At 32.5% G+C, this 25,118-nt stretch overlaps 1 protein-coding gene across 1 annotated transcript in view; it reads right to left on the bottom strand.

Moving 5' to 3' along the window:
- Positions 1 to 25,118, bottom strand: part of LOC121116347 (uncharacterized) — a 32,087-nt gene that overhangs the window by 2,427 nt on the left and 4,542 nt on the right. The window contains exon 2 of the mRNA XM_040710584.2: positions 1,596 to 1,787. Within this exon, the coding sequence (XP_040566518.1) occupies positions 1,596 to 1,760 (165 nt within the window). The 5' untranslated portion in view covers positions 1,761 to 1,787. The remainder of the gene's footprint in view (positions 1 to 1,595; positions 1,788 to 25,118) is intronic.

The raw sequence follows: 25,118 nt of genomic DNA, 5'->3' as shown, positions 1-25,118 counted from the left end.
AAATAGGAGGCACTTATCTTCATACCTTTATGAGAGAGAGAAAAAAGAAGACATTTTACTTTATAGATAATAAAGTTAGCAATTATTATACATTTGCATGTCTTCACTTTACAACAAACTATGATTTTTATCTTTGTGATCAAAAATGAGGAGTTTAAGAAATAAAAAGAAAAGATCAATTTTTGTCATTTTTTTTTTTTGTAGCTACAAGACATTTTCATGGATTCAGTAAAAGATACAGAAATGACTAAAATATTTTTTAAATCTAAAAATATGTACCTACAAACTATTTTTGATCTCCATTTTTCTTTAATTGAGATATTTCAAGGTGAAAAAACGCACTAAACGATATAGATTCAGCAAGAATAATATTTGTCAAAAAAACATTGTAGTGCACAAAAGCAGAAATGTAGCCTTATAAAGTTCATTTTCATGATTCTTGAGGTACAACCGATCAGGAACAAAACTCAAAGGCAAAAAAAAAGTTGAAATTTGTTGACTTTTGTTTAGAAGTTCATTAAAAAAATTATTTCATTTCATCCAAGGTTCATTGAAATACAAAGTTACGCCATCATGTAATCGGGCTTCCCATTTTGTTCAATTTAATGTATCGTACCGACTGCTAGGTAAGACAGACGGATTTTGACGTCATAGAGTACAACAGGGGTACTCTAACAGTAACAGTCATAGGAAGTGATATATTGATAAAACTACTTTTGGTAACAGTTATACTCTTTCACGTCACTATTGAAAAGCGTGGTGGAAGTCAAACATCTGTTGGAAAATCATTAACGTTGTATTTATATTAACCTTGATTTTATCTATACTAGCCTCGTTTCACCCCATGTCATAAAAAGTAATTTTTTGGTAACTTAATTTAAGCAGTAAAAAATATGTAAAGTCCTCAAATTATATTATTTAACGGGTTGAAGGAGTTTATTCCTTCCTTATTTTTTTATTTGAGTTTCAAGAAAACTTTAATTTGGGGGATTTTATTCGTTATTATTTTATAAAGTAGACATTACCCCCAAAAACCTCAAATCACTTAAATAGATTTAAAGAAACTTAACCTGTTTGATCCTTTCTAGCATTGGCTATATTTTAGTATTTAATAGAAAATTTCATAATTTTTGAAAGTGAAGACTTATTAACCCAAAACTGAAATACACACAATTGTCACCAAGCGGTGACGGAAAGTTACGTCCTGTGCAGTTTCGCCTTGAGAAGTTTCGCCCTTATATATAAATGTATCTTCTTGGTGATATAATAAGACTTTATGAGTCTTCATCTCATGATATTTTATTTGTTTTATGTTGCATTTATTCCTCTTAATTCTCTCATCAGGTGTACAACGGTTTATAAAGAAGTCGGTTCGAACTCATTATAAAAAGGTGCAACATTCATGCTTGATACTTTCTATTTTAAAATATATTAAAATTGAATTAAATGAGCAAAATTTCCGCAGGGTGAAACTTCCCAAGGAGAAACTACACTGGGCGTAACATCCTAGAACCGTCACCAACCATTCCCAGATATAATATATTATGCACAAGGAAATATCTTCAAAAGGAAGATGAATTACCAGAGATACTTACCAAACATTTGGTATGATATTTTTCACACGTAATTGTAAAGGTCTCTTCCACGATTCGAGAACAACTCTTACAATATAGGCAATCAATCCCTTCTCCACTATTTCCCAAAGATAGAAGAAGGATTAGTGTGAGAAGATAGTATCGAATGCTGATTAGGGACTCCATGATTTAGAGGATGGAAAATAACAAAACCTTGGAATGGAAAATAATATATGAGTTAAAAAATTAATATTTAATATGTTTGTATACATTTAGTGCCGGTCTAACACATAAATAGAGAGCATTTGCCCGGGCCCTGCGCAGGGTAGATGATTCTTTATTTATAAACATTCTTGTAAAGATATGATTTTGTTTTGTCAAAATCGTTCTCAAAACTTTTGAAAGCAACTTAAAATACATTGATGTCAAAATTTACGTCATCAAAGACCAAACTTTATAAGTATTAATATGGAATTGCGAGATTGAACTGGACGGGACTCATCAAGAAATTTTCTCGGATTCTGATAGAGATACATGAATAACTAAATATTTTTAGAATCTATTACTAAATGATCTTACAGTTTCAACAAGTAATATTTAGAAATGTAAATTTTTTTTGTTGTATTTTCTCGGTGAAATGAGTTAATTTGTTAAAAAGTCAAATAACATGAAATCAAATTGACTTTATGATTAAATAAGTTTTGCTAACTACGAACTAGTTCTGCTATGCAAAAGCTGTACGAGTAAGCTGTTCACCAGCATTCTCTTTTAATATGAAGGATACATTTTGTGAGATAACATAAAAAAATATTTGTAACAGATTATGTGTAGTTCAACAAGACCTATTTTAAAAAAAGTCCGTTTGACTTCTTTGTATCTTATTAAAAAAAGTTACTTTATAACAAAAGTATATAATTTCACGAAGAAAGTACAAACAAAAAACTTAATGAAAATAACATTTCTAAATATTATTTGTTGAAACTTCATTTAGTAACAATAGTGTACTACACTTTGAGTTTGATAAACATTTTATTCACCTTTATTTGTTGTCGACTCATTGCACCGTACATTTGTGTTTTTATGAGCCAATCAAAAATAAAAGAAAATGGGACATACAAGGCCGATTTCCTCAAAAACGGTAGGATAAATTTTCTTGTAACTCTTTCAGAGTCGATGAATATAGACGTCAAAAAATATCAAACGGCTATCAAAAATTTTGAGAACATCTTAGTGGAAAAAAATATAATTTTTCAAGTATGTAAATATTATAACTGGGTAATGAAAAAAAAGCTTGTCTTTTATTTTCTAGTAAAAAAAAAAAAAAAAAAAAAAAAATTCTAAATTTGTTTTCTTTTGTCAAAAACATGGCAAAAATTCGAAATTAAATTTCAAATTTCAAAAAGGGAAGAACGAAATGGGTGCGCATTCATTTAGTGCTGAGGGGGGAAAAGGAGGCTGGAGGGGCATTGAGTTTTTGCTTTGGGGCAAATTATTGATTTTTAAGATTTTCTTTTTATGAAAGGGGAAAAAGGGGGACTGTTTTCAAATCTCAAATGTAAAATTTTTTGAAAAAAAATTCCAAAGATTAAATTTTTTTGAGAAAAATTTCAAAAATCCACAGCTATTCACAGAAAATTAAATTTTTAGAAAAATAATTTTAAAGTTTATATCTCAAAATATTACATTTTTTGAAATATCATATCTTTGAAAAAATATTATATAAACAGCTATTCACAAAACATTATTATTTTTTTTTTTGAAAAAAACTTCAAAAATTTATAATTGTTTAGAAAAAATTTCAAAACTGAAATGTCAAATATAAAATTTTTTGAAAAAAATTCCAAAGATTAAATTTGTCGGAAAAAAATTTCAAAAATACGCAACTATTCACAGAAATTTAATTAAAAAAAAAAAATCAAACTTATATTTCAAAATTTTAATAATTATAAATTGTTTATAACATGATATTATATGTTTTTTCAAGTACACTGACGTTATACAAAGTTTAAACAGAGATATCTCGGATTAATTTTGATCCTGCCGTCTCTTAAATATATACAGTAGTTGTCCTTGAACTCATCGTGTACTTTTGAGATTAAAAAAAAATAAAAAAAAAATAAGAGACAGTTGATTTAGAAAAAAAAGGTTTCTGATAATATATTAGAGCAAAAAATCTGTCCATAAATTGAAACCGACAAAAAATTGGTCCATAAGGTGAGACCGAATCAAAATCGGTCTACAACGTGAGACCGAAAAAGTTGGTCCACGGTCTGAGACCACGGTCTGGACCAAAAAATCAGTCCAAATCGGTCTGGACCGAGTCTCAACACTAGTATGTATGTGGATTCAGTATGAACCAAAAAAGAATGCATGTGTAAGAATTTTACTATTTATGCATTTTTCTCAATTGAAAAGGGAAAGCAGCGAGGTTTATTAATAAAAATACTTTCACTAATACCATTCTAAAAAGACGTTGAATGATTTGAAAAATAAATATATATGTACAGGGAGCGGGGATCAAATTGTCGCCTACTTTAAACCTTGATAACTTGAAGACGACATTATCAAATAAAAAACCGGTTACCAAATGGGAAAACTATTCTCGTCAGCTGACAATACGTAGTTCAGTTAGCATCATGCCGTCATCATATGAGGAGATAAAGAGCTATAAGTGGAACGAGGAGCTTTCGAGGTCCGCCGTAGTCATGGCATTGGTTAATAATGGAGGTGAAATCTCCAATTCAAAGATTATTTCAACCTTAGGAGTGAATTTACGGACTGTTCAGCGTATCCGTAAGAAGATAGAGGACACCTGGGATATTGATGCCACCATAAAGAGGGCACACAAGGAGGAGGGCGCCGACAGGAAGGTCAGGGACACTGACTTTGTAGACAAGGTGAAGAAGATGGTTGAGGAGGACCTTACCAGGTCCATGAAGGCCGGAGACAGGCCCTGGGTGTGGCAACAGGACTCAGCACCCTGCCATGTGTCCAAAATCTCCATGCAGTGGTTAACCGAGAACTGTTATCACGTCGTAACCAAGGATTTGTGGCCTCCTAACTCTCCCGGCCTTAATCCTTTGGACTATTTTGTCTGTGGCTATGTCGAGAGACATACCAACAGACATCCCCATAGAACCAAGGGCAGCCTGATGGACTCCATCAAGGAGGTATTCGGCAACATGGACAATGAGATGGTCAGAAGAGCCTGTGGCCGGTTCAGAAGCCGTATTGAGGCTGTTATTGATGCCAACGGTGATTATATCAAATGAATGGCTACTCTATACCTATATGCTCGTCATAGTCTTGATTTTCAATAAAAAAAGTTAAAAAATGTATATTTTGTGTTGTTTTTTGTAGAAAAATATTTTGGTGACAATTTGATCCCCGTGCCCTTTACATTTAACACATTATTTGCTATATGATCAACACTCTTGCCCCTTCAAACTTTATTTTTTGATTCAATATGAAATAATGATTTTTAACTAAACAACAATAATAATAAAAATCCTTTGTCATTATCAAAAGTTCCCCTCCATATCCTTAAACTGCAGTGAGGAAATGAAATATAACAAAGGGAAATAAATCCATGCCCCTACTAATAAAGGCATAAATTGATCTGTTAAAATACCAGTATTAACATTTATATTAACCAAAGAGTTATATAAAAATGATGATTGTATTTCGTTGTCAGCTGTGGATTTTTCTAATTTCTTCCTCTCATCAGTATTCTGAACGTGGATTGGTTAAATTTGAATTAGTTCTTGTTAAGCTGATTGCGAATAAACGCTAAATACCAGCTGTTTCTTTTTATAGAAAAGGTTGCGAGATAAAATTTTAACTTTTGACTGAAAAAAGAAGGCTTAAAATATCATTTTTTTGGGGGGGTGGGGGTCAATTATATCTCTGCTCCTATCTTGACGGCCCTGAATATGTTTGTTCATATTTTGAAAGTATTTTACTAAAGTTTTGATTTATTTTGGAGACGTAGTTGTTATTGTTTGAGAATGATTTGACTGATTGTGGGTCAATATCTGTATGTGCTTGTGGAAAACTAGAATTATTTTTTTTTCATATTGCAGAGTCAAATCAGTGTTTTGAAACGAATTAATATAACTTTATTGTAGATCAATCTTGGATCCCCGGAAATAAAAATACAGTCAAAATATATCACTCGATTTTTTCGATTTGATGTCTTCATTGACTGTATATTTCTTCAAAATCATTTCTTTAACTCGATACAATCACATCAAATTTGTTCTTAAAGGTGCATCGATATTTCCAGGGCTCACAAGCTTAGAAATAAATCCAGCACAACACTTTTAATCTGACTAGGTGATGACATCATTTAACCTTACTATCAAGGTTGATTTTAAATAAGTTTTCATAAATGAAGAATAATGTATTCAAAACAAAAATATTTATTGACGTCAGACTAAATAATAAACAGGACTTGTGGCGTGTTTTGAGGCTTTTATGACGGAGTTGAGTGACTTCCATTTGTAAATTCTAACATTTTGATTTAAAATAAAATATTTTGAAAGATAAAGTGTGAGAAAAACACTTTGTTGCTTGAGAGCGTGAGATTATTTGGAAATGTGCGAGTCTCACGTCAATTGAGTTGCATGGAATTTCAAAATCTGATTGGATAATTTATAAAATTTGCTTTCAAAAAAAGATAACAAAATTGAAATACACTAATCATGTCGTTATCTTTATTGTATCTCGCAACCTCTTTTCCCAAAAAGAAACAGAGAAAAAGGCTCACCATCCTTTGTTAATTAGCCCATTCTTCCCAAATATGGAATGTATTATTTATTGAATGTTAGGAATTGTTTACAGTTTAAAATTATGTACATATGTAGGATCTTAGTAAATTCATATATTCAAAGAATAGGCCTCATTTGACGTAAGTTCTACGCTAAACTTCGTGCTTATAATATATGCATACTTATTAATTCGTTGTAAATCTGTATTTAATGGCTTTAATTGTGCACACTTTTTGTATGCTTGTGTGTATTTTTGTGCCCTAATAATGTTGCCTCATTTTGCTAAAGAGTCCCCATTTAAGTATAGGGAAATATGATTGCATATACAAGTTTTATTTCTATACATATTTTAATTTCTTCACTTTGCACGGTTTTAAAATACTTTGAAATATGGAAATGCTACGGATAATGCTTTATATTATGCATTGATTTCCGGATTATTATTTTTTTTTTTGCACTTGGTTAGAAGAGGATATTTCGATACCTGCAAGTAATACAGCTGTAGTTACAGATATTTTAAGATGTACATTTTAAAGCACTTAAAAATGATGAGTATAGACATTCGAACAAGGACCCCTCACTCTTTGAAGTCAAGCACCATGAAAGGTTGCGTGACTAAGTAGCTATCGATAGACTGTGACTCATTTTTTTGTTGTTGTAGGAAATTGCTTCCCCTTTCATTCAAATTGGTTTCCAGGAAGTGAAGGAAGCATATAATTTAAAATTCTATGTAATGTAATCGTAGGTATTTTTTGCTGAGTTTTCAAGACAGATGATGACGTTACAAGTAACTTTAGACTAATTAGTTTGCACAGTCATCAGTCCTTTTCGTCTTTCACGCAACTAGTTATAAGATATAGTTATAAGTTCTTTCTTCAATAATATAAGAATAATGAAAACAGCTTTGGAAAAAAAACCCCAAAAAGAACAATATATATTTAGGGTTGCTACTGTAAAAAGCCGGAAAATCTTCCATTGTAATATTAGGCTGGGAAAAAACTAATTTCTTATTTCTTTTTTTTTACCCTTTTGTTTCAAAGTATATCTTGTTCATTATTGGTCACATCAGATCATACGATAAAGTGTTGTGAAGGTGTGCGTATAAATTACAAACGCTTTTTGTACTGTATTGCGGTTTGTCCGTTCAGTTGTGAATTAATGTGCATCCAGTATGGAGGTATCAAAGAAAGAAATTCGCCATAGACTACGTTTTTACTACCTGAAAGGGAAAAACGTGTAATTTCTGAAGGGGATTTGGATTGTTGATGAAAAATGGATCAATGGATCACTTACATCAGTATCAAGCGATGGAGATTGTGGTCCAAAGTCAACGAAGTGGCCCAGACCGTGGCCAAACCACTATTGATTGCCAGGAAGGTGCAGCTGTGTATCTGGTGGAATTGTCAGGGAATAATCTACTATGAGTTGCTCGTTTGAAGCTGATGATCGAACAGGAACGGTCAGCATTGGTAAATAGGAAAATAATTGTGTTTCATTAAGACAACGCTAGGCTGCACACATCTTTGATGACGCGCCAGAAGCTATAGGAGCTCGGATTGGAAGTTCTGATGCATCCATCCAACAGTCTGGACCTGACAACAAGTTATTACTACCTGTTTCTGTCTATAGCCAACGCGCTTGTGGGTACAAATTTGGTCTCAATAGATGGCTGTGATAAATTGGATGCCAGGGGTTTTTGACGATAGGAACAAGGGGTTCTACAAGAAGGATATTATGAAGTTGGATTCTCATTGGAAACAAGTTATCAAACAGAACGGGGCAAACTTGCCTTAAATCGGATGATTTTAACACTTCTTATAAAGAATTGAAATAAAGTTTAAAAAAAATTAAATTATACTTTTCCCTCCAAATATTATCATTTTCATCTATGGAAGCTAATTCATTTGAGGACAGGTCTGTTACGACGACGTTGGGAGGGTGGGCGACATATTTCTTGGGAAATCCGGTTCGGAAAATTTGATGTAATTTAAGTAAGTTTCGTAATATTTTGTGCAAATAACAGCATTTACCGTCAAAAATGGAAGTATGTTATAAAAAAGGTTATCCAAAAATGTGTCTTCAAATAGGTTATTCCAAAATATGTCTTTTAAAAAAATTGTAACATAGAGAAAGATCATGTGGACATCCCTGCTTCAAAGTATTTGCAGTTTTTGCCAGTATTATGTAGTTAATTTTTACATCCGGGTACGAAGTTTTATCCGGACCTATCGCTACTGCATGTTTGTATATAATAAATAAAAAGTACTCAATACACAAAAAGGATAATTATGATGTCAATGTGATGGATAATAATGTAAAAAAAATGACTATTAAATCAGTTATGAAGTTAACTAACAAACATTACTTTAACAATATCTTTTAGTAATGGGACGATTAAAAAAAAATCCCAATTCTTTAATATTCTAAATAACAGTTAAAAAGTAACATGTTGCTATCAGGGGCGTCATTTGGATTATATTTAATTTTAAGCCTGGGCTTGAAAAATCCAAAAACTAAGATTTTTTCTGAAAATTATAATTTAATGTATTAAATTTTTTCAAAAAAATTTCAAATAGGTATACAATTTGAAATATAATTTTTTCAAAAGGCTACAACAATTCACAAAAAGTTGAATTTTTTAAATTTTTTTTCAAAAAGTCATGCCTATTCCCAATTTTTTTTTTATGGAAAATAATGGCCGAAATCCACAGCTATTTTCAAAAAATACAATTTTTTAGGGAAAAATATACAAAATCTACATCTGTGACAAAAAGTACAAAAAAATTAATCAAATTAAATTTTGAATTTAAAAAAAAAAAAAAAAAAAAAAATCGAATATATATTTTTTCAGAGAAAAATTAGAAAAGTTCATAAATATTCAGACAAAATTAAATTTTTTGGAAAAAAAAGGAAAAATTTAATTAAATACCAATTATTACATTTTCTAGTATAAAACACGAAAATTCCTTAATTTTGGGAGGGCTATCTTCTTTTTCATCACTTTGAAAAGTAATGAATAAGAATTAGAATTGCAAATTAAACATTTTTTGTCCGACGCCGATCCTGATTCCAGAAAAAAACATCCGATTGTCCGATTCCTGTTTCTGATTAATCGTCCCATCACTAATATCTTCATATTTACTCAAAGTGATATATAGGAAGATAAGTTATTATAACTAATAGTCCACACATTAACGTCATAAACGTATATAGATAAAGTTCCATTTAAAAATAGTAATTATTAGAGATTATAAGCAATTAAATAGATAATATAGGAATATAATTTTGCTAAAAAAAGTTGCTATTAAATTTACAATTAGAGATAGAGTAGACTTTCAAAATGTATTTAGAAAGTCCACAACTAATGCTTAGAAGCTTCAAAACACTTGAAATGCAACATACATCTTCATATTTATAAAATATCCTCAATAAACTAGTCAATAAGGTGGTTGAATTGTCCATAACTAATTTTTGATTTCCTTAATCATTTTCTCTAGATCAATGCCTCCCAAACTTTTAAAAGTGTGTACCACATGAGAAAAATTTAATTTCTCCAAGTAAAAATTGGGTGACCCTTTTTCATTTACTGTTATCTCAAATAAGCGTGCACTTCAAATTTGGTTGACTAATTTAAAAGACTTTCTGTGTATTTTGTTTCAACCAAAGTTTTACGAAAAATCTTTTGAAAATGATTGAAGATCAAAGAGAAGCCGTTGTAAATCTCTTTAAGGAGGCTTAAGTCCGAAAGAGATTTTAAAGAAATTCTACCGAGTTATTTCCTGAGGATGAGTTTTTAAGATTTTGAAACGATTTAAGGAGACTGGCAATGGAACTCTAGAAAACACCGAAATCCATTGATATCTTTCAAAAAATGAATAAAGATATGAATATGTCTCAAAATTCCATGCACTAAATCATCAATCAAGATCCCAGATTTTTTTTTTATAAGCCTAGGATTCGTACAGATTCGTTACAGAAACCTTTCGATTTAACAACACGTAATTACATGCTATTAAAAACGGTCTAATGTTGTCTAGCAGCTACTTATTTTGAGCGTGTCACCGCAATAAGTCGCCATGCCCAGTTTTGAAATTTAGAGTTGTAAAAAAATAGGAAACCTGATTTAATAAGTCACTTGTATACGTTTGATGAACAAAAAAGAAAAATTATTCAGAAAATGACTGATATTTCAGTTAAACATCAATTTGAATGATTCAAATTTAAATGCAAACTAACTTCCAGACCCATTTCTACAAACTTTATTTTGTCTACAAATCCAATATTTCATTGGAAATTGCACCTCAAAAGAAAGTAAAGTTAATTTTTACTGGTTTTTTTTTTTTTGCCTATAACTTTTTTGATTTTGAATAAATTTAGAAAACGTTTTTTTCTTCTTCGTATAGTTGTTTTCTTTATATCTCAACTCCCTATCTAGTATCCTTGAGCTATAAAGAAACTATTTTTGGGTTTTGGGTGCAGAAACCTAGTATAACCACCCCACCCCGAAAAGAAAATTGGACCCCCTGTTTTAGACTGACTAAGTTCAGTCGAGGTACCCCTGTAAAGTTTCAGCCTCCTAGGTCCGACGGTCTGGGCACCCATAAAGGACGCCCAAACCAGTTCCTTCTATAACGACATATAAAATATTATTCAATGAAACTTTTCACTGAAAGGGTTTTCGTTAATGAAATTGTTAATTTTTGCATTAAGATAAGAACATTTTAAAGTTGGCTACGCCATGCAACCATATTTTTTCGTACAGGCTGAAACCCACATCTATTATTGTTATTAAAGCTGTAGAACATGAAAATGACCATTAAAACTTTCAACATCTACAGGTTTGGCCTATAAAGCCTTTTTGAAAAAATCAAGTTTTCAGGGTATGGCTACGATTCAGTACCATATTTTGGAATGAAAACTCACATAGATGAAAAACTAAGTAAATAATAAATCGATACAAACATTCAGCATTTGACAAATGAATTACTTATTAATTTATCTTAATTATAATAAAAAAAAATGTATTTAACCACCAAAAAATCGAGTAAAATGAAGAACCTTAGAAGTAAATGTCTTTTTTTATTATCTCTTCAAGTGCTTTATATCCTTGCTGAAGTTTTAGAATAGACCTGCCATTTTAATTTAAAAGAAATTGCATTTAAAAAAGGTAGATTTTGATTGATTTTTGGTCTATTTTGTTTGATATTATTAAGGATTTTTTTATAAAATAAGCTATTTAGGTTGCGTGATAATATATTACAATATTCTTCCGGGCAGGAAAATGGAATCGGTAATTTATCTATCAATTAATGATTTGAATATGAAGCATCTATAAACTTGTTTTAATCCCCTTACATATAAATTTTTAATCATATCATGAGATATTATTGTTAAAAAACGCTTGAAGAGTTTAAATTTTTTGTCACGTAATGTTATCGTAATCAATATTCAACGGAATAATATGAGTCTTCAATATTTTCCTGTCAAAAAAATCCCAAGAACGAGAGATAAACAAAATCCTCATAGTATGAAAGTATTTTTTGTCACTTAAATAAACAAATGTCACTCAAGTATTGATTTGATTAGTCCTAAAAAATGATTTGAGGTGAAAGTTAAAGCCCCTTTGCTATTTTTCTTTAGAAAAAGAAAGGTTGAGAGATATAATAAGAATACTTATTGTTTGTTTTCTAGATCCATCATTAACTTATTTTAGTCCTACTAAATGTTTATCAAGGGTGTCTGTTGGGGGGGGGTTGATTTTTGTAATTTTATTGAAAAAAATTGGATGGATTTCCTTTTTTTTGGAAAAAAAAAATTGAAAACTCCACAGCTGTTCACAAAAAATAAACGCCCCTGTTTATACACACATTTACAAATATTTTATTAATTAAAATTTCATCGAGTTTAATTATAATTAACACTAAATTATTTTCATATTTTTTAAGGGGCAGAAAATGCTAAGATGCATGAACTCCCCATTAATTACATCCAGGATATATGCACATTTATTGATAAACCAGAACTATGTTATATTGCGAGGGGTTAAAAATCATTCCATCAATACTCATACTCATTTAATTCACAGACTATTTGTTTGACTTTCTCATCATTAGAATCAAATGATTAATTCTATTAGTATAACCTCTTATAGTTTTTCTTGAAGAAAATATCAGAGGATGACCTTGATATATGTTATAATCTAAGTTGCCAAAAGTCCTATTTTTTATTTTACTTATTGAGCAGTGGATCTTTATACTCATCTTCTCGTTAAAAAAAAGCAATAGATCCTAATTAATCAATATTGCACCTCTATGGATTCGCAAATGATATATCCTTGTTTGAGGGGTGGAGGAGGGGGGGGTAGAATGAATCAACGATGCTGTCCAGAACAAGGAAAAAGTGTCTGAACAAATCATGAACTTCCATCAGTAAAAGAAGCAGAGTTCCTAATGAATCACAAGCCTCAAAATGATCCGGTTGTGATTAATGTGGGAAAAGATTTGGTCACGGAAAAAGATCATCATGCCTTCATATAACCTTATTAATTAATCATGCCCATATTTCATTATATGACGTTTCCTTCTTTTTAACTCTGGTCTTGTCTGAACACAACCACCAGGTCTTTCAAGAAAGTTTTTTTTATCTTTTACAGGCGTAATATTCAGTGTCCATTTTTGCTCTAAATTTCAATTCAGGAATTTCTGAGAATCGAAATAAGTTTATAACATCTGAACTAATAGTACGTACAAATAAAGAACCTTTTCCCTTCACTTCCTCAATATCTTTTTGAAACGACATTTCCCTTTTTATTTATTTACGAACAAACTCTTAGATAGAATATTTAACCTAGGATGTGATCGGTTCAGGTTCAGCAGTTGTATCGGTCCCGGTTCTTTCATTTCAATAGTTTTCGCTCTTGGTTCAGCTTTATCGGTCTCGTTTCTTTTTTATACAGGCTCAGTTTGGTAACAGGCACTTGTATTGTTCTACGAACACCACCAACAGGCGGAAGTAACAGACCGGAGTAAAGACAATAAGAACACCTTTGGATTGGGGGTACAATCATACACTAAAACATATATTCTATATGGGATTACATTCAAAAGGATGTACATACATATGACTATTAGAATATACCAACTCGTACAACACATGGTACATTACTATCTATTTAAAACAAATCCCTACGTCATGATCTAAAAGTAAATAAAAGACAATACATAACAGGCACTTAAAACAAGAGACATTTCTAGAAAATTTGGGCCGAGGAAATGATATTAGATAGATACAAACAGGGCCATACCTACCTTATAAGTAGAGTACGTAGTACTCCTTGTTCCTAAACGGCTCCCGAAAACTAAGGTTGTTTAAGACCATGGTTTTCAAGGTGAGGCCTGTTCGGGGAGGTTGGTAGGGGGAGGCGGGCGCAGGAAGATGCAGAATTGAGGATTGCTTTCAGTCTACAAATACAGAGTAGTACATATGTTTGGTATAAAGGGGGCCTCAGATAAAAATGTACTAGTGAAGGGGAGCCTTGGGATAATAAAATTTGGGAAACCCTAGCTTAAGAAATATAATACTTATCATATTTTATTGGAGGCTGACAGGCACCCCTTCCCTCTTTTATTTACACCGTCTGCTGCCTAAAATTACTTTTCAAGATCCATAAGAAGCCCTTAGCTATTTGTAACTCAGATACAACTGTATCACCCTGGCGACGTAAAAAAACCACTGGAAAACGCTACAATTGCCCTATAAAAAATTCTGAAAATTAACTTGTTGATTAAAGCTAATTTATTTTTTATAGTATATATTTTATTTTATATATATATTCTATATAGAAAGAAAAGCACAAGAACCGAGACAGATCGGTTCCGTTTCTAGTGGCTCAAGAACCGGAACTGCTAGAAGTGTAAGACGACTAAGGGTGCAACCTTGTATTTAACTGTATGAAACAGAAAATGAGCAAGTTATTTTATAAATTAAAGGAATGGTTAAATTGATAAATATAACATGTTTGATGTTTTTTTGATACATTTTTTGTATTGCAATACCCTTTTGGGGGACTGAAAGTGTTTTTTAAATTGGAAAACAATCTGAATCAGGATGAGGCCAGTAAAAAGCGTTATTAGTTGTTTTGGATAAGATAGATACATTCAATTATAATCAAAACCTAATTGAACATTCGTCTGTCCGAATGTTGAACATTGTAACATATTGAATTGTAACAAGGACTTACATGTAAGTACTTGTTGGACCCAGTAAATTAAGAATCAATATCCTTGCTTCTTTCTTAAAATCTAAGGTAACGTTTTTTCTTTTTAAATTTCAAGGTTACCATGTTTTTTGTCGGTTTCTTTTTTTTAACATGCCTAAAATACACACAATTTTCATCACTAAATATTGTCGGAAAGGAAATGAAGTTTTTAAATTTTACTTGTTGACACACATTATTTATAATATTATAATCTATCCCAAGAGGGAACATTCATAAAATCCCCAATAAATCATGTGCTGTTCTTTATATTTTTATAAGATATAATTCTTTATTTTTCCGAAATATAAAAATTATAAAATTTATTGCATTTACGATGTAACTAAACCGTTTGTATGCATAAATCTATATATAAAGTTGTTAAAAAAGAACATTAATCTACATTTATAGAAAACAAAAAACTTTTCTTACAACAAATATCAGAAAAAAAAAACTTTTATATAAATTTTTGATGTAAAATAAAGGTTTTGTTCCAATTTTAACTTTCGCTGTGGACAGATTGTTTTTTTATTCAAATATCCTTCTAGGAAAAAAAATACATTTCTTATATCTAAGTACAGGGTGTGACTTTCATTTAACAACTATCACGACTTTTTTTTTAAAATGGATTTTCTACTAAACTAATCATCCAATTGTAATAAAAATCAATGCCAAATAAAAGCTCAATCAATTTATTATTTTTATTCAATATTATCGCCTTGGGCGACAATAACTGTCTCAACTATACCTCGGAAATTGGAGGAGGTCTTAATCTCCTTTGGCAGATTCTGGAATTAAAAAAGGTCCGTGGAGTTGAGGTCCGTTGCGGTTGGAGCCCAAACACTGGACCCAACAAAGTCAAAAAAATATTCTGTCAATCAGGTCAACGTTTTCTTTGCAATGAGTCTTGGAGCAGGTTATTGCTGTCAACTCCATCCAGTTCCTTCTTGACTCTTCAAACAAATCACCTGTTCAGGTTGAAGAAGTTTGCAATCTCAACATTGTCTTGTCCGGCGCAGATTGCAAGAAGGGCACTCTGTCTTTTTTCGATTTTGGAATAAATACTTTCTTAATCGATGTTCTAGGCACTGAAAGTTCGTTGTTAGACAAGAGCTGCACTCAGTATATTTTTGACGTACAAATGATGCTAACATTTTATTTAATATTCTACATAAACACCAGAGGTGAAAACTTGGGACTAGAGTCCAAATTTTGAAGACTTTGAACTTAACTTGAGTACGCAATCAAAGTGTCGAAACTTGATTTGGACTAAAAAGCTCAGACTCACAATCTGAAATGCACTAGAGAGTCATTTCAATTTTTTGACTTTATGTATATAAAATAATTTTATATTAGCTGTAGTAAAGCAAAGATATATCCTATATTAGATTGTTTTAGTAATGTGTATCTCGTGTTGTATAAGTGCAATCAGTTTACGGTAGATGGTGTTAGAAAGATTATACTTCTTGCTAAAAAAAATTATAAGTCGGTTTTGAGATTGTTGGACTCAGTATTGTTTGAGTGTGCTTCAAAAATGTTCACCAGCGATGAGAAAAAACGCCATATTTTACAGTTTTTCTTTAATAAAAGCGAAAATATAAGCCAGGCACCTAAAAATGTGAATAGTGTTTATGGTCATGACACGGTAAGATCCAATCCCCTGCTACTTTGGTTTCGTCTATTCCGTTTCGGTAATTTTAATGTTGAAACTATAATACGCTGTGGAAGGCCAATTGTCGAAAATGTGGATAAAATCATGGAAATAGTCGAGTTTGAAAGGCACTCTATCACTGTTTTGATTGCCAAGGAGGTAAACCAGAATGGAAAAAGAATTTTAAAAAATCCATTAAAAATAATGGATTTTTTTTCTACACCTTATATTTCTAAGAATTGGGCTGGGCTGGTTGAAAATATTCAAGGACTGGGACATAAACTTAACAATTGACTTAAACTTACACTATAAGGACTTTTTCACCACATGGTAACCGTGACAAAATATGAATACTATTTGGGAGAAGAGCAAACTCGCTGTCATGACGTTTTATTATATTATCTACAAGCTTATCTCACTCTGTCTCGTCGTTATCTTTATTGCATCACGGAACCTTTCATCCAAAAAAGAAACAGAAAAACCCCCCAAATCCTATGGTAATAAGCCAAATAAGTCAATCATACCAACTGCTATTTATCTCTTACATACTTACAGACTATTACCATCTTTTATATAGTATAGGTGTGCACGTCTAAAACTGAACACTTTTTAAAATTTTACGCCATGCACATATTCGTGATTTTATTGAGTTGGAACCGGTTTATACTTCGAGGCAAAAATCTTGACTAGTTATAAACAAAACTCCAGTAAAATCTAAATTGCAACAGTAAAACAACAGCCGATAATATGGAGAGACGTCGAGTCGCAATTTTTGAACTTTCCGCGCGAGGAAAAACTCCCACTGAAATTGCCAAGGTTCTGAACTGCAGCCGCACCACTGTTTACAGCGTGGTAGTCAAAGGGACTCCTAAGGCGACCACAAGATCTAAGACAAGGCCTCGAAGGTCGGACGAAATGGTTGCTGCCGTGAAAAAGTATGTCGAGGACAAGAGAGGCAAGGTCACCGTCAGCGGCCTCTCCAGGGAGTTCCACGTCAGCAGAAGGACCATGGACAGGCTAGTTAAGAAAGATCTTGGCCTTAAGGTCTACAAGAGAACCACTCGTCAAGCCGTAAAATTTAAAGGAGTGTTCAGTTTTAGACGCGCATACCTGTATTTTTGTGTGTGTGAGGTAAGACCGTGAGCTGTATCTAGCAAGGAAATAGGCAGGAATAGGTCCCACTTTGATCCTTCATTTTACTCTGAGTCCAACAAGGAATTTCACTTATAAATCCCAATAACATATCCGGGGTATTCTTCCTCATGCATGAACAGAATCACTTTGTATCTCGATGTTATCTCATTAAAACTTAAAGGCAAATGATAAAAGTTTGACAAATGTACAATACTGTTCATAAGTACTACTACAAAATCTTTCACTCGCGAGAAAAAACTTAGAATTAACAACTATATAAATATATCTATGAGGTATACTTGATCTAAATTCTGCAATGTTGATTAGTTAACGAGCTGAATGAGGTTTTTTCATTTGAATTGTAACAAAAAATACACTTAGCCGAGCATGAAATTGAGTGATTGTGCCTTGTTTCACTCCAGATATATGTAGAATTTAAAGTTCTTTAGAAGAATAGTCATTGCGTCTTCTTATACTGTATTATTAAGATAAATTTGACATATTTATATTGTATAGTTAAACAAAAGAGGTTTTGTAGAATGTATTAATCTTCCGAATTTATTGAGTAAAATATTCTATGTACATTGTCTTAATATTAATTATTATTCACCACTATCAAGCATAAATAAATATAAACTATTTAAAGTCCAGCACAAAATTGTTTGCAGATGCATGGACAAAACTCATTAGGAATCTGAGTTTAATTATGAATGAAAAAAATTATGAAATGTGAAAAATCTAAGCTCAAAGCAAAGTTTATTTCTCAAGAAAATGATGCAACGGAGGAATTTTAATCTTTGAACAGAAATTTGACTTCCTCTTACTGTTTAAAATATGTGATCCTGTCAGGTTTTGAATAGATAGAGGGCGCCCTAATGACTATTTTTGTACATCAAGCAGTCACTATAATGTATCTACATATTTTTCAACAAAATTCGAGTGGTTCTAACTTATATTTAAAGAAACAATAAGAGGGGTATTCTCAAAGGTGAAAATCCAGCATGTCATGGGCAAAAAAACAAAACCGAAAATCAACATGGTAACCCTAATAATTTGAAGAATGTTTTGGAGGAGAGAAAGAATAATCCTCGTGACGTTTGATTAGATCAGCTTTAGGACTCTAGGGAAAGAGCGGTTAAGGGAAAAATAAACAATTCGATCAAAAGACAAGGAAGATTATGTTCCTAACACCCAAGGTTAATAGAAATACAAGGTTAGACCATCATGTCATCGGACTTGCTAGAATTTTCAATCGGATGTATCGTACCTACTCCTGGGCAAGACAGACAGATTTTGACAAAACACACAACCACCCATATTCTATGACATCACTATTGCTAGAATTTTCAATTTAATTTATCATACGTCTCCTGGGCAAGAAAAAGAGATTTTGACAAAACACGCAAACACTCATCTACTATAACGTCAATATTAAAGCGCATTTGAAGTCAAACATATGTTTCGTACACGTGTTATAGTATAACCTTGTACTTCTATTAACCTTGCTAACACCGATCTATAATATCGTGTTATTATTGGACGTAGTCACTCTTACTCTTCTCTTTTCACTTTGAGGGAAACGGCCTGTTCAAAATGGCTGCGTATCTCGAGGAACATGTAGCAGCTTCTAATTTTAAGCCAATCAGAAATGAGAATTACTAAATCCTACCATCCTTGCAATGAGTGCCCACTCTTTGTCTAGAGTCCTTTAGATCAGTTGTGACAAGAGAAGAAGGAAAAAGTTACTCCGATGTCGTTCCCCAAGTCTACTCTGAGTCCGACAAGGACTTGCAATTATATCTCCGCAACAAATCCACAAGGATTACGCTCCGTCTTTTATTAGCACACACATACGAACATTCAAACAGGTTTTGAATATAATTGAATCTATTTAGGAAAGGATGTTCACTACTCATGAATTAAATAATAATGACAACTGATAAGGAAAATAAGATTCCTTCTTTATACTACCAATTACAAATTAATAGGCCAGCAAAAAAAAAACCCACTGAATTTACATGTATGGTTAGTGTGAAGCTAGGGCTGGCGCCAGCAGTTCATGACCAAAAGGGCGAATACATATAGTAAGAAGCGTGACATGAAGTAAGTTACACCCTATGCAGTTTCACCCTGCAGAAGTTTCGCCCTAATACATATATTATAGCATAAATGTATCTGCCACATATAATTTAAGGTCTTCCCTTACTTCAACTTGAAGTCATTTGTAATTAATTATGAAATTATGGCATTTGAGTAATTAATATGAAGTAATTATTGTTTCTTGTTATAATGAATTGGAACCGTTGTATATGTTCTATTTTAAAATATATTAAAATTGAATTAAATACACTGATTTTACAATACTGAATGCAAAAATGCCTTAAAAATCACTTCAATTGGGGGAGACTAATTTTAAATCTGAAATTATAAGTAGAAGGTACATTTATGAGATAATATATGTATGAGGGTGACACTTCTGCAAGGCGAAACTTCCCAGGGCGAAACTGCCCAGGACATAACATCCTAGAACCAGGAAGAAGTGATGTAGAAACTGCAGAGGAGGTATGATTCAAACTGCAAATGCCCAAATATTTTTTAGGGCCACCAAAATATATTTTTGTTCATACAGAGTGGTCCAGATAAATGGGGAAAATATTTCAAGGCTTACAAGGAAAAGTTTATGGTTCTACCCCATCCAGTTCGTTCGTTATAAGCATCTAAAAATTTTCCTAATTTATATGGACTACTCTGTATTTCTCATAATTTATTTATAACTAGCAATAATACTCAACATTGCCCGGAGGTATTAGGCGTCGGTTAAAGTACAAATTTGGGTTTTAAAATATAGAAGATAACTCCCCAAGAAATCCACAATGTTACTGCCCGTTTTCCATGAGTACACTCATTCGTAACTACTCAATACTTATATCAATTCATATGACGTGTTCTGTCCAAAAGAATGACAGAAAAATAATAAAACTTTGTCAATCAAAATAAAATGGGATGGGATGACTGAGGAGTACTTTAATCTCTAGAGTACTCACTAACAAAAACAAACAAACCAGTGCTTCCCGTAGGCTACTTATAAAATACATGCGAGAGTTTCTTTATTTTTACTTTTCAGCCTTTATAATTTATTCAAATCGTAACATATACTCCAAGTTCATATGAATTATGATATACAGGGATAGGACTTAAAATTTAGAAAACTTTAAAAGCCGTTGTCACTTCTACATATTTGTATTTTGTGCCATTTTTATGGCAAACTTTTGAAGCAAAAGTTGGTAATTCAACAATTTTCTAAACTTTTTCCCAATATGTCCCCCTCTATTTTGCATGATGGTTTCAATACGAGGACGAATAGAAGCATATCTGGCCTTAATGAAGTCCGAGGAAAGTGTTCCGCTCTTCCGTAAACACGGCCTTTAAGGCATGGCCATGTGGGTGAGAAGTCTTTTTTGTCTTGCCCTCAAGATGCACCTAACATCAAAGTCCAGGGTGTTCACGTCGGGTGAGGACGAAGGGTATAATTTTGCCAGCCAGAAGGCAGTCAAGTTCTACCTGCAGAAATGCTGCACCTTCTTGGATGTGTGTAACGGGTGCAGTCTTGGGTAAACTCATAGTTGTCCATGGGAAACGTGCTCTTCCCCCATGGCAAGGCATGATACCTGAGGGCCTTGTAGTAGATGTCCTTGTTCACTTACTCGTTGGCCTTGAAGAAGATGGGAGGCATCTTGCTGCAGTCAGATGCCACGACACCGAGAACCATGACCTCATCTGGATGTATTACTGAAGGTTCCATGTGCAATCCTGATCCACCTGAGATTCTTGATTAAGAATGCATGTTTTGCAATTTTTGATTTATCCTGTTCAATTACAAAATTTTCTGACTATTAGAACACCGTCCACTGAGTCTTCACCCTGAATTCTACGTCTGCTCTTTCGTCGGAGATCGACTTTGATATTTCCAGGCTTGTAAATGGAACACAAAATTGAACATTACTTTTGCTAAGATTTGTAGGCCTTTTGGGAACCAATATGAGAGCATCCTCTTCATATCTGATACCACGATTCCCAGCATCATCGCAGAGGTTGGTAACTTAGTCTTCTTTATTAGCAGAACCTCATCGACCGCAAGGTAGCAGTCTTTCTTGGAATAGCTCGACTAGTCAATGTTCCAGTTTTTTCTCTTCCATCTCGACAATGAATGAAACGACTTTAGTTAGTTGGTGGTCATTTGAACGACAATATTCGCTGGATTATCATTTTTTATTTGACCTAATTCAGATTAAAAGGAAGTACAGGATGGGAGGGTGTGCATAACTTATTCATTATCCAGTATATATGTGTAGTTTCATAAAAAGTAGTAAAGGGGAATTGGCACATCCGATGATATTTATGCTGTATTGCAACCTTTCCTTAAAAAAGAAACAGAAAATAAGGGCTAAAAAAACGTATTGGGAGCTGTAATCCAATTCTTCCAACTATGGAGCCATTATTTAATTAAAATTGAGAACTCTTGCATACCTACTAGTCTGGACAAACTCCTCTTAAGATCTCACGAAGTGCAGGAGATGTTCCATATGAATGAAAATGGTCTTATAGTTTTGTTTTTTAATTTAATTGTTTAGCAGATTTCCGTTAAGATGTTATTATCTTTCATCATTTACCCATGCTCATTTTTTGTTTGTTTGTTTGAACAATGAATAAGAAATGATTGTCACTATTGTTATATTAATTAATTAATTAATGTTTATTTTTTGATGAGTTTGCTATATGTTTTTTTGGAATGTATAGATATATGAAATTAATGTACAGGGAATAAAGTAAAACAAAATATTTTTGACAGGATCTCGCTAACACAAAAACAACCTATTTATTTTGTTGTCAGCTGTCGATTCCTTCTTCTCCCTCGATACTTCATACTCGCTTGTTCATAACTTTTTTTTTTCATAAATACACGTAGTTATAAGTTATTCTATAAAAAATCAAAAAGAACAGGAATACAATTTTTTGTTGATCACTCTTCGTTTATATAATATATATATATATACCATTTGGGCAATCTCTTACAAGAAGTAATAGAATAACTAATCATAACTACTCTTTTAATCGAATATTATAATACAGTTTCGAATAAAATACTATGTCGATTTAATTTTATTTACTTTAAAAATAGGGAAGAAATAATATTCTAAGTTGTTGGTGTGAAAGTATAGAAGAAATAAATAGCCGTTGGTATGATTGACTTATTTGGCTAACTACCATATGTTTTCGGTCCTTTTTTCTGTTTCTTTTTGGAGGGAAGGTTGCGTGATATAATAAAAATAACGACGTCTGGAGAATAGTTCACAACTTAACAGAAGCTACTTCAAATTCAACCAATCAAAGTCCAGAATACTGATAAGTGGGGAAAAAAGCGAAAAAATCAACAGCTGATAACAAAATACGATGTACTTTTTTAGGCTACTGAGATAATGCCATGATGATCCTCACATGTCAGAACGCGTAGACGTAATTTATTACCAAGAAACTAACAAATTATAAAACCACAACATTCCTTGTTATTTCAAAACGAGGAAATTGTATTTTTTTAAGAATATTTCTTATTTATAAGAAGGAAAATGCCACATTTTCTAGAATTTTAAAAGCAAGATGGTTAAATTATCATTACAGAAATTTTTTCTGTGCTACAAGAAAAAACATTTGTTTTTCTTTTAGTTCTTAATTTTCAGAGGCAAAATTGTTGAGGTTTGAAGATGAATTACATGCAGAGTCTTTGGAAATAAGCTGTTCATTCTCAAACACGTTTTTTTTACGTGTACAAGTACGCTCGATGCAGAAAGTCATCTTCATTGAGGTTTGAAGATCATTATATGAAAAAAATATACAAAAATTAAAATTTTTTGAAATAAAAAATATCAAAAAATTAAAATTTTTTGAAATAAATTTCAAAATCCACTGTCATTCACAAAAAATTAATTTTTTTTGAAATTTTTTATGAAGAGAGTTACATTTTTTGAATATTTGGGGAGGAGGCTTCCGCCCCTCCAGCCCACACACTGCGGACGCCCTGATTACTTACTGTTAAATCAGTCCATTTTCCTAATCAGGTCCTTCAAATATCCCCCCTTCATTCAGAGATCCAAAAAAAAAAAAAAAAAGATGAAGAAATAATAAATCTCTGCGAAAAAATTAAAGTTTCGTTGTGCATTAACAAATATACATACTACATACTTGTAAAACCTAATCTTTGTAAATGCTTTAAGAATGATTTTTAAATTAAGTGGGTCGACATAAAATAAATTGATTGCTCTTAATTGGAGGACAATTAAATTAATTGAATTCATTCCATGTGTTATAACATCCAACGTAAATAATTGTAATGAATTTATGCTGATTTATGCTGTGTCAACATAAAATCAATCCTATAAAAAAATAAACAAAATGAGTAATTCAAATGTTTTGTTTTACTTGACAAATATATGTATGTACGCGTCATTATTTAATTGACTTATTTTGACCAATTAGCCTTCATATTCGAATTTCTAGGATGGATTAGGATAACTAGGTATTGAAACGTATACCAGATCTAACGAAATAATTGCCATATCTAAGCCTTATTTGATTTAATTTGATTATATTTCGGCTCATTCCTGTAATTTTTTGCTGAAAACTTCTGAAACCCTTTCCATGAGCGTCTTCCATCATAATCTCAATGCTCAATGCTGTCTCTGTCCACCTTGATGGCGTTTCTTGATGACCCTACAACTGTTCATGAACATCTTCTCATTAATTGTGGCCCAGTGCTCTTTGGCGGTGTCCTTCGAAGAGGAAATAAACGGAGCAGGCCTTAGACTTGACGTGCAGCTCAACAGTGAAGTCCAAGGGATTGAAGTAGGGGTTACAATATCTTGTACCTAAAGGAAAGAGTATCCTGAAGGAACTTTTACTTGAAATTGGCAGTATGAGCAGGTGCTCCATCCTGCCAGAGCAATGCGTTCCCCTCAGGTAAGTTCTCATCCATCCAAGGAATGAGATCGGACTTGCCCACGAAGTCAGACCCAAGTGGGAATCAGATGGGTGGCATGGAAATTCCAGAGGAGACCACACAGCTAAGAATAATACCTGAGGCTGGATGTTTGGTCGTTAAGATGGTATTAGTCCCTTCCTCGTGGTTTCAAAATGAAATAAAGTGATCATTCTGGCGATTAAAGACTGATCTACACTCCATGTTTTTTCATCTCTGTAGATGACGACGCGAGAAGTAGTTCAAGTCCTTAAGCAGAGCATAGCAACGATGGAGATGTTCATGATTTATTCAAGGGATGAACTATGTCTTCTCCTTCATGACGAAGCTCTTCTCTCTCTCCATCTTGACGACCCTTGAAACCGCCATGGTTTAGATGCGAAATCTTCATGAAGGTTTGCATGTACTTCTTTGGATAGGGGTCGAACGCCGTTTTGATGTCCTTAGGCTTGGAGCCACCTCCAGCTTTTATATCAAGGCTGTCAAAGAAATCAAACACACTTTTTTGATCCTGTAGAACAACGACCTTGCGATCCCAAGCTTCCTGGCAATTCCTGATGGTGACAATCTTACACAATTGTATCTCTCATAGTCGATTTTAATGTAAAGAGTTTTGTTTTGCTTTTTAGGAATGTTGAAGGTGTCATTTAATCATTTTAATCGCTAAAAGAAAAGCGTTGCAATGATTTCGTTTGACTCGATTAGA

This window comes from Lepeophtheirus salmonis, chromosome 4 (assembly GCF_016086655.4).
Source record: "Lepeophtheirus salmonis chromosome 4, UVic_Lsal_1.4, whole genome shotgun sequence".
NCBI lineage: Eukaryota > Metazoa > Arthropoda > Copepoda > Siphonostomatoida > Caligidae > Lepeophtheirus > Lepeophtheirus salmonis.
Note: the sequence above shows the minus strand (reverse complement) of the source record. Positions and strands in the feature narration are given on the sequence as shown.